At 44.3% G+C, this 20,638-nt stretch overlaps 1 protein-coding gene across 1 annotated transcript in view; it reads left to right on the forward strand.

Moving 5' to 3' along the window:
• The window catches only part of LOC147678116 (hydroperoxide isomerase ALOXE3-like), a 112,019-nt gene that overhangs the window by 46,863 nt on the left and 44,518 nt on the right, over window positions 1-20,638 (forward strand). Inside the window, exons 6-7 of the mRNA XM_086945976.1 lie at window positions 3,436-3,608; window positions 17,757-17,900. Coding sequence (XP_086802102.1) covers window positions 3,436-3,608; window positions 17,757-17,900 — 317 coding nt within the window. The remainder of the gene's footprint in view (window positions 1-3,435; window positions 3,609-17,756; window positions 17,901-20,638) is intronic.

Consider the following 20,638-nt stretch of genomic DNA (forward strand, 5'->3'; position numbering starts at 1 on the left):
TTTCCTAAGGGAGGGGGATTCTTGGCTTCATACTTACATAAATGCTAGTTACACTCAGGGACACTTAGCTAGGGTAACAATTGCAGGAGTACTCAAGATTACTGACATGTATCTATAAGCGTGTATACTATTACCCAAGCCATGGAATTGTTATTTGCACTTGACTCTGCAGACACCTGTTTTTTTACTGCTACTTTTTTACTTAAAGCCATTTCTCATAGGAAAAGTTTGGTGTTTTAAATCTTCCTAAATTCTTCATTTCTGAGCTATTGTTTTATTATAATGTTGTATTGTGTTTTATTGTACGCTTTTGTGATTGTTTTTAATAGTCGAATAAAGCTTGAAATTGAATTGAATTGAATTGCCTGTATATATTCACTGTTTTAGCACTATGGTAGAATTCTACAGTTTATTTACTCTGTTGGTGCTTATAATATTACATATTTGGTTCTTTCAAATGGTTGTTACAGCACATGTATTTTATACTAGAATGATGCTGGTTCAATAAATGTTTATTGAAAACGTTCCCACCATATATTCTGTGTATGTCTCAGAGACCAAGTGAGCACGAGTGACTTGGCAAAAAGTATTGTACTGTTTCCATGATCCCTGAGGGGTCAGGGTTGTCATGTTCAATAGTTGCCAGCCACATCCCATCACAGTGTACACTGATCACTGAAATGTATTGTTTCTTCCTTCAGCAAAAGCCTTTTCGGTAAGACAATTAGGATGGTCACTCTTTTTTACAGGTTATGATTTTTTAATTACCTATCATCCTGGTAAAAAAAATGGCAAGGCAGATGCATTATCACATTATACAGGCAAAGATTACACTGATCCAGGGCTTCCAGTGCCAATAATGCCACACGAAACTGTTCATCAGACACGTCCAAATAAACCAGGCCCTTTTGCAGGGTCTTGTAGGGGGCACTGTCACAACGATAGACACATTTACATTCACTGCCTTGGTATACACTAGAAGAGGACAGAAAGGAGCCTTTTATCAAAAAGACAGAAACCATTGCCCAGTTGCGACAGAATCCTGCCCACACAAAACATTGCTTATTATATTAAAAAGGAAATTACAATTTCCAAGACACTCTAGGCAGGCGGCTAAAATCCCAGTGCGGCTGTGGTTGCATAGCTGAACATTTTCAGATTGTTATGTGTGACAATTCAATGGTTTTAGTCATAGTGGAGTGATATCTCGAGTGATATTTCATTGCAAGTGAAATGTAGCAATGAAGGGCATGTAAAAGGGAAAATATTGGAAATGAGTTCCTTATGATCAATACTACAGTCTAAAAAGGCCTGAAACGTCCCCCTAGAATAAAAGGTCAATATACTATACTCTGTTTGATAAAATTAAAAAATGCACATGTCATTTTGAAGTGAATTCTGGTTGGCAAAAAACAGAATTCAATTTATTTTCTCAATTGTAGCATCGTCAATGATCCCACCCACTCTGACACTCTACCTCCAAAGCAGCACTTAGGAGATGTTTCCAGTCTGCTCAACTTATCTGTGCTAATCAGAACTGATTGGCAAGCTGAGCCAGCAGGGAGCGCCTTCAAATCTGGGGTTGTGCTAGGGGTCATCAGGCAGCAGACATCATGTTGTTGTGCTGATTGTGGGCAGTAGGAAGGCGATAGTCTTGTTTTGCTCTCACTTGTGCTTAATGCAATGAGGGCAGCTGTGCACAGCTAGTTTGCGGAAGCTTTTTTTGGTCATGTTACTGGCAGGTTCTGACATTCTATTAAACTTGGGTAATGTTACTGGCAGGTTCTGACATTCTATTAAACTTGGGTAATGTTACTGGCAGGTTCTGACATTCTATTAAACTTGGGTAATGTTACTAGCAGGTTCTGAGATTCTATTAAACTTGGGTAATGTTACTAGCAGGTTCTGAGATTCTATTAAACTTGGGTAATGTTACTAGCAGTTTCTGAGATTCTATTAAACTTGGGTAATGTTACTAGCAGGTTCTGAGATTCTATTAAACTTGGGTAATGTTACTAGCAGGTTCTGAGATTCTATTAAACTTGGGTAATGTTACTGTCAGGTTCTGAGATTCTATTAAACTTGGGTAATGTTACTGTCAGGTTCTGAGATTCTATTAAACTTGGGTAATGTTACTAGCAGGTTCTGAGATTCTATTAAACTTGGGTAATGTTACTGTCAGGTTCTGAGATTCTATTAAACTTGGGTAATGTTACTAGCAGGTTCTGAGATTCTAATAAACTTGGGTAATGTTACTGTCAGGTTCTGAGATTCTATTAAACTTGGGTAATGTTACTAGCAGGTTCTGAGATTCTATTAAACTTGGGAAATGTTACTGTCAGGTTCTGAGATTCTATTAAACTTGGGTAATGTTACTAGCAGGTTCTGATGTTCGATTTAACGTGGGTAACAGCCTATTCCTTGGGAGAACTCCTCATTACGGCAGGCACATTTAAAGTGTGTGGAATATGTTGCTTTTTAATTGCAGTGTTTAATGAATTAGAAATCAAGCCATTTTTTTAGGTGACATCATCATACACTGCATGATCACCGCTGTTGTTTTTTCCCTGGCAGTAAAAAAGAATTTTGAGTTTTTACACTGAAAAAGTGAAGCTTTTCCAGTCACACTGAATGCAATGTACCTAACCCTGGACAACCTAGCTGTGCCAGGCTGCCTTGCATACTTTGTAACAACTCATGTTACCTGAACAGACTCTGAGAATAGCTAAATCTAATGTACCAGCTTTAGGAGAGAATCCTCACATGTATTCTGTAGTAAAATGTTTCTTCTTGCTTGTTCCCCATTGATAACACCCTGGGAACCATGCTCTACTGTAGTGTATGTATGAAGTCCTTTGTCTAAAGTCTTATAAAAGGACCTGCATTTTAACTGTTATAGAGTCCACTTTTTCCCCACCTCAAAAGGCGGATCTATGCTGGATTTTCTATTGAACTTTACTGAGTTCTTTGTACTTATGATTTATGTACTATTTTACTAATTGATTGGTGGACCATCTTTGTATTTCTGCTTTCTATTCTGCCAGCTGCTGCATAAATAGTTGAGATGTTTTACTATTTGTCAGGAGGTCAGATAAATTGCCACTTCCATGCTGAAAACAGTCCCTGGCATACATACCAACATTTTAAACCTGGAAAGTGGGAGATTAGGGGAATGAATTTTCCCCATTGGCTTATATTAAAGCAAAGGAAGTTTGAGGCAGGAATCTGCCAAAAAAAGCCCACCAGGGTTGGATATATTGGAATTTATGCACTGGAAAGTAATAAGCTCTAAATCAGCAAATCACAAAAGTAGGGCTGCAGATTACGAGAGATAATTGAGAAAAACCTATGAGAACAGCAGTCACAAAGGGGAAAGAGTATTAATTTCTAGCCAGTGTAATCTTATTACCATTTCTGTGTTTCTCTGTCACATAGAGTATGTGTCCCATCACTGGAAAGAAGATGCTTTCTTTGGGTACCAGTTCCTCAATGGCGTGGATCCCATGTTGATTAGGAGATGCACCAAAATCCCGGACAAATTCCCAGTGACAGACGATATGGTGGAAGATATCCTAGGAGTAAACACAAACCTTGCAACGGAGCTGCAGGTATGTACATTTGATCTTGGTACCACAGGCCAGCAAGCTGGTGTAGGTTTAAAATGGGTTCAACTCGAGGCTCCAGAGGCTCCTTTTTGTTTTAGGCATGGCTTGACAGCACAGCTGTCTGCAAGAGCTGTTGTAACCGCTTCCGAAACATATACAGAGAGTTCGCTGGTTTCGCACCACCCACATCGCACTATTGGCTGTTTGGTGAACCCCTCTACCTCCAATGGAGAGCTTGCATTGTCAGTCATACATGAGGAACTACTTTAAATCTCAAAAGTACATTGAAAAATAATAGATTACATTTTTTATCTCATGTATGCTGTTACAATTACTTTTTGTTTTTTTGTTTTTTTTTCAATGTAGTATTGTGCTTGTTTTAGATGATCATAAGTGAAATGTTAGTTACTTCGCTAGGCTTTCAGAGGGAGTTGCAGCCTACAGAAGTTTTTTTTTCACTATATCTCAGATCTCTGGGCATGTATAGATAATTTAAATATGTTGCCTACTTTTCACTTGAAACCTGAGCAGCATTTTGGAGCACTTAACGTTAATAAGGGTTATATTTACAAGGGAAGTGTTGGAGCATGACGTTAGCCTTCTTGGCTTAAAGCCGCGCTCCGCCACTTTGGAAATTCAGGGCTGCACCGCATTTACAACAATACAGTGCAGCCACGCTTTTCCCCCTGTGCTGGCGCTAATTACAGCTGCCTAGAGCCAATGCAGGCACTCCTGCACCATAGTGCCTGCATTGTGGGAACGATTATTTATGTACAGGAAGGTGTCTCTTCCTGCACATAAACAATCTTAAATGGCAATTTGTAACTTCTATGTGTGTTGCTTTGCGCAGCACACATAGAAGTTGGAACTCGTCATTTTTTAAATGTTTGTTTATGTGTAGGAAGGGACACCTTCCTGCGCATAAACAATCATGCATGGCATGTTGTTGTTTCTATGTGTGCTTCCCAATGCAACACACATAGAAAAAGCAAAAACGAGGAGAAATAAAGCATGGCTCCTCATGGTGCCATATTAAGACGAGATGACTTTTTGTCTTAATTTTACGCCACTCTTGTCAATATGGGGCAGCGTCAAAATCAATGGATTTTGCTGTTGAACGCCCACCGCAACACCCATTGCCCATCACCTTCAAGCTAAGTATAGCGTAAAAGGGTGCCTTTTTTACAAGGCAGCGTAAAGCCACGTTAGGTGGCTTACCATTGCCTTCTAAGTAAGGTGAAGCTCCAATCACCACAGTAACATCAATAAAATGACTTTTTTGTGGAGATAGAGGCTTGTAAATATGCCCCTTAGTATTTGTTTATGGTCAAAATACCTTATGAAGTGACATAGTAGTGCTTTGCAATGGAGAAGTAGCAGGCCAGGTACAAACTAAGAGAATTGAGAGGAGTCTGTTGTGGCAGAGTTAAGTTCTGATTCAGAAAAGGGGGTGGTGATAAACAGAGTGTCTGAATTGAGCAGACCACTCTTACCCAGTCCAAAGATCAGGGCTTGATCCATCACCGTTATTTATCTCACTGCCCCATCCCAGCTCAGAACCTGGCTATATGCAAATCAGTCTGTCCCTGGCCCAGTGCATCATGGGAACAGGGCAGACTAAACTACCAAGCCAATTCTTCACCAGAAAGGAAACAAGCTACCGGGGACCGGTTTCTGGCATTTCAGCCGTCTTCGGCCCGGCTTGCTTGAATCCTGATGGAGCAGTGAGAAAGGGACTCATGTCTGAGTATACCCTGCCACACCTATAGTGGCCAAAATCGATTCAGAAAAGGGGGTGGTGATAAACAGAGTGTCTGAATTGAGCAGACCACTCTTACCCAGTCCAAAGATCAGGGCTTGATCCATCACCGTTATTTATCTCACTGCCCCATCCCAGCTCAGAACCTGGCTATATGCAAATCAGTCTGTCCCTGGCCCAGTGCATCATGGGAACAGGGCAGACTAAACTACCAAGCCAATTCTTCACCAGAAAGGAAACAAGCTACCGGGGACCGGTTTCTGGCATTTCAGCCGTCTTCGGCCCGGCTTGCTTGAATCCTGATGGAGCAGTGAGAAAGGGACTCATGTCTGAGTATACCCTGCCACACCTATAGTGGCCAAAATCGATTCAGAAAAGGGGGTGGTGATAAACAGAGTGTCTGAATTGAGCAGACCACTCTTACCCAGTCCAAAGATCAGGGCTTGATCCATCACCGTTATTTATCTCACTGCCCCATCCCAGCTCAGAACCTGGCTATATGCAAATCAGTCTGTCCCTGGCCCAGTGCATCATGGGAACAGGGCAGACTAAACTACCAAGCCAATTCTTCACCAGAAAGGAAACAAGCTACCGGGGACCGGTTTCTGGCATTTCAGCCGTCTTCGGCCCGGCTTGCTTGAATCCTGATGGAGCAGTGAGAAAGGGACTCATGTCTGAGTATACCCTGCCACACCTATAGTGGCCAAAATCGATTCAGAAAAGGGGGTGGTGATAAACAGAGTGTCTGAATTGAGCAGACCACTCTTACCCAGTCCAAAGATCAGGGCTTGATCCATCACCGTTATTTATCTCACTGCCCCATCCCAGCTCAGAACCTGGCTATATGCAAATCAGTCTGTCCCTGGCCCAGTGCATCATGGGAACAGGGCAGACTAAACTACCAAGCCAATTCTTCACCAGAAAGGAAACAAGCTACCGGGGACCGGTTTCTGGCATTTCAGCCGTCTTCGGCCCGGCTTGCTTGAATCCTGATGGAGCAGTGAGAAAGGGACTCATGTCTGAGTATACCCTGCCACACCTATAGTGGCCAAAATCGATTCAGAAAAGGGGGTGGTGATAAACAGAGTGTCTGAATTGAGCAGACCACTCTTACCCAGTCCAAAGATCAGGGCTTGATCCATCACCGTTATTTATCTCACTGCCCCATCCCAGCTCAGAACCTGGCTATATGCAAATCAGTCTGTCCCTGGCCCAGTGCATCATGGGAACAGGGCAGACTAAACTACCAAGCCAATTCTTCACCAGAAAGGAAACAAGCTACCGGGGACCGGTTTCTGGCATTTCAGCCATCTTCGGCCCGGCTTGCTTGAATCCTGATGGAGCAGTGAGAAAGGGACTCATGTCTGAGTATACCCTGCCACACCTATAGTGGCCAAAATCGATTCAGAAAAGGGGGTGGTGATAAACAGAGTGTCTGAATTGAGCAGACCACTCTTACCCAGTCCAAAGATCAGGGCTTGATCCATCACCGTTATTTATCTCACTGCCCCATCCCAGCTCAGAACCTGGCTATATGCAAATCAGTCTGTCCCTGGCCCAGTGCATCATGGGAACAGGGCAGACTAAACTACCAAGCCAATTCTTCACCAGAAAGGAAACAAGCTACCGGGGACCGGTTTCTGGCATTTCAGCCGTCTTCGGCCCGGCTTGCTTGAATCCTGATGGAGCAGTGAGAAAGGGACTCATGTCTGAGTATACCCTGCCACACCTATAGTGGCCAAAATCGATTCAGAAAAGGGTTAAGTTCTGTGCATGAAGACTGAAGTGTGCTCAGCTTTTGTTGAATTGGCATGTGGCAGAGGAAGTCTTAAGTATATGAACATGGCTATTTAATCGGAGGTCATCCAAATAGTGCATAATCTCTGCTATTTACGTATCAGTAATACTCTTAGCTATTTAGCCATCCACAGGCTAAATAGTGAAGATGAGATGCACAATTTGACCTAATAAATAGTATAGATGGGGCTCTTTATTTAGCAGGACTTCAGGAAAAAAGGGACTCCAAGCAATGGTAAAGTGGTAGTCATTTAGTAATTGTGATACAACATGTGTGAGGCATTTCAAAGTAAGTACATACACAAATATATATTAGTTTGTACAGAGGTGAGTGCATGAATTAAGATACTGATGAAAAAAAGCAAAATCAATTTTGAATAAAATAATTAGGTTATTTCAATATTCAGATAAGAAATGTAGGAATCAAACTTCTATTTCAGGAGTTTGAGGATATAGCACAAACATATTTTGCACTCCAGTCTAGGAATATTTGGCTGACGACAAAGATTAATGAGTATGGTTGTAAAGCAGGGTAGATAAATGCATCTATGCCAATAGACTCAATTCAGGTAGGACACTCCAGATCTTTAAGCCAAAATGTCTTTATTTCGATCGTTTCCTGCCTGAAAATATTTCTCCTTTAACAGAAGTCAATGGGGGGAAATACATTCTCTGGATTATTTGTTTGCAATATCCCACTTTCATCTTCTAAAATATTAGCATGGATGCAAATGTAGTAGTCCTTCATGAGAATGCAGTGGTTCTTTTAATGTGCACGATCCTCCTTTTGATGATTTTTTAGGTCTGGGCTCTTTCTGAGCTTCTTTTCAAAGGCCTTGTACGAGCTTTAGGCTTGTTTATAAGGGGGGGGGGGTTATGCTTGATTAGTCTTACACCTGTTAGCCTTAGGTTGATCTTCCTCCAAATCTTTTACCTTCAACTTCCCAGTTTCTGAAACCATTTTTTCTTGCCTCAGGACTTTGTTCACTGTACCACCGCTAACCAGAGGTAAAGTGATTGTGCTCGCTCACTAAAACATGGTAAAACTCGCTCACACCTGATTGGACTATTTCATTTACTTATAAGTTCCTAGTAAGGTAGTATACCATATACCCATGGTCTGAAAATTAAATGATACATTGTGCTGCCCACTTAAATAGACATTTAAAACATGTTCCAGGTCTGAATTGCAGCCTGAATGCAGTTTTAAACTGTCAATGCTACATGGTAAAATAACCCCTTTGCTATGCCGACCCAACGAGGAGCACTGCCGATGATGAAGCATGACACCTGCAAGGGTGTGTGAGGCCATTTCATCCAACAAAATGGATGCCCAACTGTAGGACTCCACTCAGTTCCTACGACATCCATACAACTGAGCAAACCTAACTCTCCCTTTTATTAGGAACAGCCCAGTACCTTCTTTGATTTACTGACATTGTAAAAGCAGCCATATGGAAGAAGGAAAAAGGAAGAAAAAGTAAGATAGAGAAGGAGAAAGTATAGTACAAATAGTGATAACGCGATGAATTCAAGGGAGTAAAAAAATTAGTTTTCTTTCAATATTATTGAAGGAAAACTTACTATAAGAATGAAGGCAGTGTCTGAAGATGACGAGTATTGCGGCTGTGTCACACAAACAGCTGAGGTAATTAAGTCCCTCTGTGAAATTGACACAGTGCTCAGCGCTGGGGAGAAGCGTGACGGTGCTCTCTGCCCCTCCCAAGACTCAGTGAACAAAATAGGGCAGTGTACTTCGTTACCCAGCAACAGCTGAGGTAACGAACATGAGGTTTTCCTTCAGCCCCTGCCTCTATGAATTCCTCACAATTCCTGCGCTCCAGGAGTTAAGCGCGGGGTGGCGATACGTCATCCACAGACAAGTAAGGAGAAGGGGTGTGAATGGCTCGCTGCGGTGTACTCCCAGGCCACAGTGAATGAGCGTCACCATCAACAGTTGTGGCAATAACTGCCAAAATTCAGTTCATCGGCTCCTCCCAAGGCTCTGAAGGAAGAAGCAGGCGGCATAATGCTTCGCCCAGAAACCACTGAGCTTTTAGGAGGATAGACGGAGCTTCGAGTTCCTCCCTCTGTGAAATTGACACCACGCTTGACGATCCAGAAGGATTGCCGAGAAGTGCGCAGTACACTGTGGCAACAGCTGAGGGAAAAAGGCAACCAGTTCACTGAGGCAGATGCAGGCAGAACCAGGCTCTGTGCCCCTTAGCGTGGGGAATGCAGCGGTGACCACTGGCAAACCAAGGAGGACACTGGCAGGACACCGCGGGGAAATCCTTCCCCCATCAAAGACACCACACCTCTCTGGAAGTGAGGAAAGAAGCGCATACAGCCGACAGCATGCAACAAGTAGAAAGCGCGGAAGACAGGATCAGCTGTGCCTGTCAGCGATGGGGAATGTTGGCAGGCTGGTGGCTGCTCACAAAGTGCACGGCATCCCCCCCCTCCCCGAAAAATAGATGAACAACAGAGGGAGCACACAGAACAGCACTCTCCACACCCAGAAGTCCACTAGGACATCGGACGCGAGCTGGGAGATATGCCGAAAGCTAGTGGAAGAAAATGGGGAAAGGATCCTATGCTGTCCCCAGCACATCAATCATCGCCAAAATGTTAAAAGTGGCGCCAACACGAAGATGAAAGGAGAGAAGGTGTTTATTGACTGGATCCTCTAGCACCAGCTGACAAGTGAAGCACACCAACGTTCTAAGGTGAGCTGCACTCAAGGATTACTAGTGGAATGTACTATCGGAAGGGAGGAAAGGGGGGGGGGGTAGAGGAAGGAAGGAAACCGGGAGAAAGAAGTGAACACTGGAAAGGTTTAAGTACTTAGTTACAACAACTGTCATGAAGCCTCTCAATTCTATTATGTGGGTGACTTCATAAGAGGCTCTGTGAAATTATTTCTATTTTGGTAAGATCAACATAACTATCATATTGCACTATGTCCCTGGAATTCAACATTTACAGTTATGGCCTTTGATTTTACACAGCATTGTTTTCATGGTTTTTAGCATAAGTTTCTTTAAAAAAGTATATTCATCCATCACCCTAGCAAAGTATCTGTCTGCCAAATTGAGAAATGTTTGCAGCCCAGCGGCCATTTCTACCATTCACAGAATCCTCAGTCAAAGCAGTTCTTGTGATGTATTAGACCATTGCTGTGGCAAAACTGTGATCCGGGTACCATTGTATTGGCAGTAAGGATACTCTGCTGCCATTGCAAAGGAGTATACTTACTAACAATATACACATCAGGCCCTCAGCCTGTTTTTCCTGTACGCTTGCAGTAGGATCTGCGCCCCCAAAGTACTCATTACGCGAACAGGAATATTTGTGTAATTTTTGTAATTTTTTGTCCAAAGAGTAATGTAGAATTACTGAAATTACTCTGATTACTCCTGAGTAATTACAAATTTGCATGAGCCATACCTATATCTTAGTACTTGCATCTAAGCAAGTTTTAGCACTAAGGTCCTCATGTCACAAAATTAGCTTGTGGCCACAACAGTGCATAGCATTATGCACAAAACCCCTTTTAGTCTTTCAAGAGTTGGAAAATATGTTCAGCTTGTAAAAGGACCTTTGTAATCATTTCTGAAATTCAAAGAGGAAGGGTCATGAAAGGAATGTCTCTCTTCCACTTCCATGTTTAGAAAGGAATTTATTGATGGTTTATGACTTTATTTGCTGTCACAAACTACTGATGAGCTAACAACACCTGAGTTATGGTGGTAACTAATTTGCACAAGAGAAGGTTTCTCCTTAGGAGCTCCTTGTGCGAATCATGTTGGCAACCTCAGGGGGAAGACGTTTTCCAAAATTGAAAAAAAAAGTTTTTTTAAGCAACACTGGCTCGTTTAAGGAACATGGGCTGCTTTTATAAGATATGAGTTTTTCATTTTACAATGGAGTAGTAGGGATGGTCAATGTGCTATCCCATGCATGCCACCATCTCTGTGATTACAGCCAATCACAGAGGGTCACAAATTGGCACCTGGCAGGTCATTCTGGACCCCCCCCCTCCCTGTGATTATGTATTTTGTGAACCGAGTGAATGCTTCATATGTCGCTTTGTAAAATACTATACCATTCACAAAAATTAAGTGTGCAATTTGTGACCGTATTTTGTGAATGAAATGGTAATAGATTAGGACCCTAAATTTCATGAGGAAATGGATGGCAGTCGTTTTGTTGCAGTTCTACTTGGTAGAATAAAGAAAAATCAAGAATAATATCACAAAATGTAAGCTGTTTAGACACTAGCAGGGAAATAGTGAAGTTTCTCTGCTATTTGCATGGCTACTGGCCAAGGTGTGCCCACTGTCTTCTATTTAGTAAATGACCATGTGAATAATGAGATTGGTACAAGACTGGCATCCAAGCGCCCGCTGTCCACTGCAGCTGCTCCTTCTTAAAAAATAAAACACAAGCTGTCAGCTTGGCACTCTACTCTTCGGAAGTCCACAAACTCATTTGCAGAGTGGCTCAAGGTACATTGCTCAGCCCCAGCCTCTTCAATGACTACATGATTCCTCATTAACTTCATTACTGCACACAACATCAGCATCCTCTAGTACACCAAAGATTTGGAAATCATACTCCCCCCCCCCCTGCCCCCCTTAGACAAGCCCCCAAGTCAAGAAACAATTTTACCACCTGCATTACTGAAGTTATTAACTGGATGAAAGGTAAATGTCTCAACCCAGATCTGTGACTGGGGGTGAGTGTTTGAAAAGTTTCAGCACTCCATCCATCATCTCCTTATGTTTCCTTTGTTCGCCCTAAGCTGGCAGGGCATGCCCAGACGTAGGTCACTTGCTCACTTTGCCACTGGATTCAAGATAGCCTGGCTGATAAGGGCTGTTAGCCCGAAACCAGTCCCAGGATGCTTGTTTCAGGTCCAGGGAAGACATGGCTTGGCACTTCAAGCTGGACTGTTCCCGTAAGGCCCAGGGTCAAGACTGATTTGCATATAGCTGTGTCTGAACTGGGATGGCAAAGTAAGCTAAAGAATGATGATGGGTTCAACCCAGATCTGTGACTGAGGATGAGTGTTTGAAAAGTTTCAGCACTTCATCCATCATCTCCTTGTGTTCGCTTTGTTCGCCATATGTTGGCAGGGTTTGCTCAGACGTGGGTCCCTTGCTCACTTTGCCACTGGATTCAAGCTAGCCTGGCTGATGAGGGCTGTTACCCCGAACCTTGTCACAGGATGCTTGTTTCCGGTCCAGGGAAGACATGGCTTGGCAGTTCAGACTGGACTGTTCCCATGAGGCACATGGTCAAGACTGGTTTGCATATTGCTGTGTCTGAACTGGGGTGGCAAAGTGAGCTAAGGAATGATGATGGATTCAACCCCGATCTGTGACTGGGGGTGAGAGTTTGAAAAGTTTCAGCACTCCATCCATCATATCCTTGTGTTGGCTTTGATCAAACTGAATACTGACAAGACAGAAGAGATTATCTTTGAGAAGGACATCTCACCAATGGACTTCAACTAGTGGCCACCCAAACTTAGACCACACCAGGAACTTCAGAATAATCATCAACAGCAAACTGGAATTTGCTACACAAGTCAACACCTTTAAAGCATTCTGCTTTCACACCCTGAAGATGCAGAAGAAGATTGTCAAATGTCTCCAAGCACCACTAGAAAAATAGTCTCTCATGCCCAAATCACCAGAATATTGGACTATGAGTACCTGGATCGAGCACCTTTCATGGCTAGGAATGCATGGGCACATAGTACTGGTATAGATACATGGTTGATAATACTTTTAAATAGAGGACTTGGCCAATAGATACAAGCAGATGTAACCTGTCACATCTTGGGTTAAATGTTTTAAGGATGCAGAGCCTATAACTTATAGGGCTGTGTAGTTAGAATTCACACTTGCTTTCAGTGTGTCATCTCTTGCATGAAATGGCTTGTTAGGTTAGGATAAGGAGCAGGTTCCCTCTAGTGCTGATTTGTTCTGGTGACTGTCAAAGAAACAAACGGAATGAATCGTTCAGAATATTGGTACAAGCGTGCATAGTCACCTCTGAGGTTGAGTTATTCAGAATTCAGTGGACAGACAGTGGGCTCCAGAGTGCAGTCTCTAGTATTCTGGTGGCTCAAGTCTTGGAATAGTGGTATGGAGCATGAATCCTTTTGATTGATGAGGGCTAATCGATCGACACATGGACCACTGCAATTGTATTTACCCTGGAAAGGATTGCATACTTGAATTTTGTCCACACCAGCTTATTGCTCTATGGCTCAGTGGTTTGGCAATGAATCCACCTCTGTGTCTGACTCTGTTCTATAGCAGAATAAATGCACAGATTAGGTAGTGATAAAAAAAATGAAAACGTTGACCTGTTGCCTCAGGGCTTGTCACACAAAACAGAGCCTTTCAAAACTGTAGCTGGATGAGTTCTTGGGACAAGCACAGGGATACACAGTATGGCCCCCAGTGGCTGAATGGCAATGGAGAAAAGATACAGAGAGACAGAGCCACTTCCTCAAGTGTTGTTTAACTGAGAGGACTAGGATATTAATATAGAAACTATCACATCATGCGTTTGAAATGTTAAGGATTGGCACAGAGATGCAAGGCCAAGGGGGCGTGGCTTGGACGCCGATGGCGATGGTCGCCTGAGAGCTCGGCTCCGGGACGGAGCCCGTGATTATCCTGCAGATCGGAGGCCGTGGGGCACCCTAGTCCCCGCAAACCGTCGATCAGACTGATTGGGACCTGCCGAGGCACCTGGTGCAACTCGAATATGAGTTGATCCGACGGAAAGTCGAAGTTTGTGGTCCCGCGGAGAGCGGCCCAACATGGCGCCCGGACCTCTTTGTCCCCTTGGTCGGGACCTTTAGTCTGGAGGGGCGTCGTTAGCTACAGCGCACCCTCCACCTTTTCATCTCCCTGTGATGTGCTGGTCTGGATGTCGCTCTGATCGGACTTTGGACACGGTGATCGCTCCTGGATGATCGGATGCCCACACTACAGTGGACCTCGACTCACGGACGCCTGGCGGCCCTAGCTGCGGTGCCGACCCCCTGAGCCGTGCCTGGCTGCATCCCCCCGAGTGACTGACTTCCATGGGCAGCACGGCGCCTTGGCGCCACAAAGTCTCCGGTGGTGTTGGAGACCCTCGTTCCAGATCCTCATCGGCCAAACGGGCCTGCTCGACCTGGCGCCGATTGTCCCCGCCTCCTCCTCAGTGCCCTCCGACGACGCGGTGGTGGAAGTTGTGGAGGTCCAACAGGCCCTGGAGACGGAGATCGCCCGTCCTCGGCCCGAAGGCCACTAGCCGAGAGAGACATAGTCGACGCCCGCGCTCGGTGGCGCCTCTGACTGGCTCTCCACCGTGTGACTCCTGCGCCATGGGGAAACCGAGGGGAGCCAAGGGGACCACCCCAGCCGCCTCAGACTCGGAGGCCCCGGACAAAGAAGAACGTGGGGACCCGGAGAGTTCTGGTGGTGCGCCATTGCAGCAACAATTTGACCGGGTCCTGGAGGCGATCGCGACCACACGCTCGGCCCTCCAGCAGGACATTGCCCAGATGGCGACGAGTCTGGGCCTCCTTAGAGCTGACCACGGCAAGCTTTCAGATAGGGTCAAGGAAGTGGAGGGCTCGATTAAAACCTTGGAGCCGGCACAGAGAACCCTGGCCGCGACGATGAAGGATGCCCTTTCCCGGATTGATGCCCTGGAGCGGCGAGCGGAGGACGCGGAAGGTCGCAACAGGCGAAATAACATTCGAGTGGTGGGCCTGCCGGAGAAGATTGAAGATGGCGACATGGTGGCCTACTTGGAAGCCAGGCTACGGGACAAGGTGGCCCCGGAGGGTCTATCCTCCTTCTACACCCTGGAGCGAGCACACAGAGTCCCAGCGAGGCCGCCGCAACAGGGCCGTGCCCCCCGACCGGTGGTGGCACGGTTATTGCACTTTCGGGACAGAGATCTCATCCTTAATGCCGCCAGACATAATGGCCCCTTCAAGGTGGCGAACAGCCAGGTGAATATCTTCCCGGACTACACCTATGAGACCCAGCGCAGGCGGTTCTCATTCCTGGCGGTCAAGCGCGAACTCCGGAGCGAGGGCATCCAGTACTCGCTCCTGTTTCCTGCAAGGCTCCGCATAATTGTCGATGACAAGACTCAGTTCTTTGATTCCCCGGAGGATGTCTGTAACTGGCTCGAACTCTATAGAGCCGGAAAGGATGGCTTTGGCTCCTCATCTCAATTAGCAGTGGAGCCTGGACAGCGACGGCGGTCCAAAAGAATTCGGAGTCGCCGTGGCCGGTCTGCCGGGCCCTCGACTGCGGAGACGTCGACGGAGCGGAAGGGAGTGTTGGAGGTGTTATCTGCGCTGTCTGGCTCACGGGATGGTACCATAGAAGAGGAAGCGGACCCTGGTGACGAGGGGGTACCAACGGACTCGGAGGAATCGGTGACCGACAGTGTCCACACGCCAGTGATCACTCCGAAATCGGTTGAGGACCTTCTGGATGGACAGGGTTGACGGGGTGAGCTGCATCCGTTTGGGTGGGGGCCCGCAGCGGGGGTGGCGGGAGTGGGCGATTGCTCATAATCCCCGGGGAAGTGGAGGTGGGGTGCCCTGCTCGTGCCTTGAGGGTATTCTCTTATTGCTTTGGGCTCACTTTAGTCTCGGTAGCCCGAGCATCGAGGGCCCATTGCCAACGTCCAGCCCGCACCTGGCCCTTAAGGCCTTCCTGCGGTGGCGACTGCAGGATTAGTCGGGGACAGAGGGTTTGCTGAGGGTATGGTTTGGATGGGAACTAGATGGTACTATTTGGGTCCTGTTCTGGGGAGGGTAGGCAAGGGTTTGGGTCGAACCGAGGTTGTTATGTTTTGGTTGGGGAAAATGGCCGCCATCAGTGCTGGGTTGATTGTTGCTCTTTTTTTGTTGGGGCCCGGATGGAGAGACTTTGCACGAACAATATGGGACAATGGCTGATGTTGCTAATGTGAAATGCATTACTTGGAATGTACGGGGGCTTTATTCTTGAACTCTTCAACAAGCTTCTGAGTAATCTTATAAAAACTGTGCACAGAGGGCTAAGGTTTTGGGACGACCGTCACACCAGGCTACAAAGGGAACTGGCACCATCAGGTATACAACGTTTAGCACGCATTTTTTACAACGCTCTACCATTACAACGCAGGCATTACCACGCATACCATTACAACGCATTGCGCTGGGGGGCGCTCTAGGATAGGGAATAAGTTTAATTTTATATCCAACACCTTCCCTAGTGTCCACGGGGACTGGAGTTGGAATATAAAATTATACTTACCACTATCCAGCACCTCAAAGCGCTATGCGTTGTAACGGTATTCGTTGTAAATACCGCGTTGTAAAGGTATGCGTGGTAATAGTATGAGAGCTAACGTCATACATCTGCACCATCATGGCACCACTTTAACTGAATGCTGCTAGGTGGCATTCACTGGCTCCGCTTTCTGTCTGGGTGTGCTCATCACATGCAAACACAGCTGCTTTGTGGGCCAAAAAATAGCAGACTTGCAATTAAACTGAACAAGAAGTTGTATTGTTCCAAAAACAGGTATGCAGTTCTGACCCCCCTTTGAAACTAATAATGGAAGGTGACGTACTAATAAATGTGCTAGTCTTTACATGTAGAAACAAGGATGGTATTGCTTTAGAATGCATAGCAATAATGTTGATGAACTTTGTTGTGTATTATTGTGTTGTGTTATGTGAATTTGTAAATGTATCTGTCACCCGTGAGGGTATCTTGGTGTTGAGCAGGCATGTGTGCCTAGCCCTGCCTATAGTAGGCGAGTTAATTGAAAATGAGGTCTTTAACTTCTTTTTGAGAGAAGGACCCCCTGATGTGGAATGGGAGGCAGTTCTATGCTTTAAGAGGTTTGTAAGAGAACGCCCGTCCTCCAGATCTGGTTCTGTGTATGCATGGGATGTGTCTGAGTAGGAGTCCTGCAGACATCACATGTAGTATTAATAGCCAAGTTACAAAGGCATACAATTGCACTAACTGTGATAGTTACTAATGCCCACATAGGTTATGTAGGAGTGATTCTGGCTCCATTTCCGAGGCTAGACATCATTGAACTGAGACAATATAGTGACAGTAGTTACGTATATTCTCGTTTTAGTACTAGCACTTGGAGTGACATAAACACTAGACCTTACAAAGTAGGACTAATAATTTTATAGCAAAGCTTACGCTGCATGATTGGTGCAGATTAGGCAACAGTGCACTAATAATTTCCTTTAGTACTGATACAAAAATGTACTGGATTAAAGGATTTACATGAGTGGTTCGGGCATTGACAGTGAAAGGACTACAAGAGATTACAGTGGTGATGCTGGCAACAATGGTGTCTGAGTTACTAATATCTTTCCTGGTTGTGCTGATGTTTTCATAGTTACTTTAGTTTGCACAATTGGCATTAAATTCGGGTAGTCACCAAGTTACTAAGACCTTCAGTATGGTTACTAAGACTGGATACTTTGTTACTTGTTTGTCCTCTCCAAACTCTGAGCTCTCCTGTACTATTTTCCTTGATTGCAGAAAGGAAATATCTTCATCGCAGATTATAAGATATTAGAAGGCATTCCTGGAAATAAGTTGGATGGACATCAGCAGTACCTAGCTGCTCCCTTGTGTCTTCTCTATCTCTCACCCCTGGAAGAGTTGATACCCCTAGCCATCCAGGTAAGGTGTTATCTTTGATGAGCCATCCAGCTTGTCTACAGTTTTGAAATTTAAAGATATTAGTCAATTGTTCAGAATGTGAAAAAATAAAAATATTAGTGAGCAGTGCCCCTTTTTTAGATTATTTTGGGAAAATTACGACTTCAACTGTAACTTGAAAAATATTGAATATTTGTTTTCACATTTGATAGAACCTACTCGCCCCTTTACAGTCAGAAAACTTCACCTTTATGGTATAGAAGTGTGCTTGTTACTGTGAGCTAGTCTTTATATGTGTTTAGGATTTATAGTGTTTACAGTTCTATACAAGACTTTTCCCAGACAATTTACATGGATTTTGATTGTGATTGGACAATGATCAAGAAATAAAAACAAATCTATAACCTCACTCTTATTGAAACACTCTTCTAGAAAGTTGAATTTTAACTACAGATAACAATTTTTAAGTGCATGTATGGTGGTCTATATAAATGACTGTTACAGAATATTTTTAGGAAAAGTAAATATCAAAAAATGGTCTAGCAAGTTCGTTGGTGCTATAATTTCCTGTAGGTGCTTCATGTCTATTAGATCTACTCTTCTTGAGGCAGGAGCACACTTCGGAACACATACCTCTATTTTATCCGTGTTCGTTCTCTGAGCATTTCACAGCATCTATGGAAGATGTTTCTTCTTTGTAAGTTGCTGTTACTTTCTTGACAAAGTTTAAATGTATTGTCTCTTTTTCTTTGTCATTTGTAGGTGGCTTCTGTCCTGCTTAACTATTTGACTCATTGTTCATCTTTCTTTCCTCTAGCCAAAATAATGGGCTTCACATAAACTTCTACAAACCATTACCCACTGTAAGAATTTGGATTTTTATTTGGAATAGATAACTGCCCACCTCAAGGATTAATCACAACTTTTGTCAGAGTGAATCCTCAAAGTCGTTAAATTAACCCGAGCTCTAACCCTGCTAGCCATCACACAAGCAAACAGGCTTAAATTAGGGCAATGCGAAAAGTACTTATGCGGTACAAAAATAGGAATAAAGTCGAAATACTAAAAAATAAAAATCCCGAACTGAATTAGAAACAGTGAGTACAATTTTATAAATATAACCATCAAATTACAAAATATCCAATAATAGAAACCAGAAGTGTGATTTTTTAATGATTTAATGGTAAAATATTACTAAAAAGCACAACGAGCAGATGTTAGCTAAGGGTTGTAGTAGACCTGTAGACGATGGAGAGTGGGTCAGATACATCAACCATGTTAATTCCGGTTGGAGGTTTTACCTCGGGATTTAGACAAAAAGGCAAAGTCTCTCAGCTTGGTAAAGCAGCAGGCAGAGGTCTTCACAAAGTCAGATAGGTATTGGATGAGGTCCAGATGAAGCTGTTGGCTTTGGCTGTAAAGTTAACATTTTGCGCCCAGGGAAGGTCTCTCGCTGGCCGGATACTTTTGGCACCTTTGCCTGGTCAAGATCTTTGCCTTATAAAATTAGTCTATTTTTTCTTTTCTGTAGATGGACTTCAGTGAGGTCACGCCTTAGGTGAATAGGCTTGTGTGGTTTGTACCAGTCCTCTGGAGGTCTGAAAGTCACTGCTTTTCAGCAATGGCAGGAGAAGTTCAGCTAGGCACACCCAAAGGGCTGAGGGATCTTAGAGCAGCACTCGGGAACCATGAAACACTCCAGAAGAAGCCACCAGCAGGATCCAACTGGTTCAGTTGATACTGGTCATCTGTACACATCAGAGAAAACCCCTCTTTCATTTTGCTCTGGCCCTGTAGCTTTTCAGGAGGATAGAAAACTAACCGTCGGAGCTCACTTTTTTGTCCTGGAAAGAAAGGGAGCAGCTCCTGTCCTTTATATCTCCTCTCAGGTCATAGTTGATCCATAGTTGGGGCATCCTATCCACCCCAGCCCTCGTGAGCCTATACGTTAAAGCCTCGGGGCGAGTCAGGGTCTCCGTCAATAGATTGACAAAAAAATCGTGACTAATCAAGGGCTGAAATAGGGATGCAAATTGCTCCCCTATTGTTTAATTGTTATTTGGTTTACCTGAACAATGAATTAGCAGGTGTGAATGTCTCTCCCTCCAAATATGCATAAATGCCTGCGATAAGCAGATGATACTATCTTATTCGATCACACTGCTTTTTGTCTGCAAAGCTTGTTGAATGGCTCGTCTTGCTACTGTGATGAAAACAAAATCTCTATCAATGTCTCGAAGACGAAATAATAGTATATGGGAGAAAGAAAATGATGAAAACCATATTCACCCTGGATCAGGCAAAAATAAAGCAGGTAGCCAGCTTTAAATACCTCAGAGTCTACTGTAACCTGTGTGGCCCGCACCATGCCATGCTTGAGGCATCAAAAGACATGCTGGCTGCAATGGCTATCAGCTTTCAGAAAGTGCTAAAAGAAACGAGAGGTCCGAACCTGTATGCAATCTGTTGAGTCATTGATTCCAAGTTCATTCCAGTACTATTGAATGGCTCTCTAATCTTCAAAGACAGTCTCTGCCCTTGGTTGGACAAGGTCTAGTGCCACTGTTATCGAAGAATGTTGTGGCTGCCGGATGCCACTCCATCTTTGCAAATTCACCTAGAATTCAACTTAAGTAAGCAAGAGACCCTAGGGAAGTCAAATTTCTTATGCTATTATTTTCAGCGTAAGGCTATCCTGCTTTACTCACTGAAGGGGCCACTATGGTCAAGGATGGAAGAGGTGTGGTGCAGCCGCCAGG

Source organism: Lissotriton vulgaris, chromosome 12, assembly GCF_964263255.1.
Source record: "Lissotriton vulgaris chromosome 12, aLisVul1.2, whole genome shotgun sequence".
In the NCBI taxonomy this organism is placed as follows: Eukaryota; Metazoa; Chordata; class Amphibia; order Caudata; family Salamandridae; genus Lissotriton; species Lissotriton vulgaris.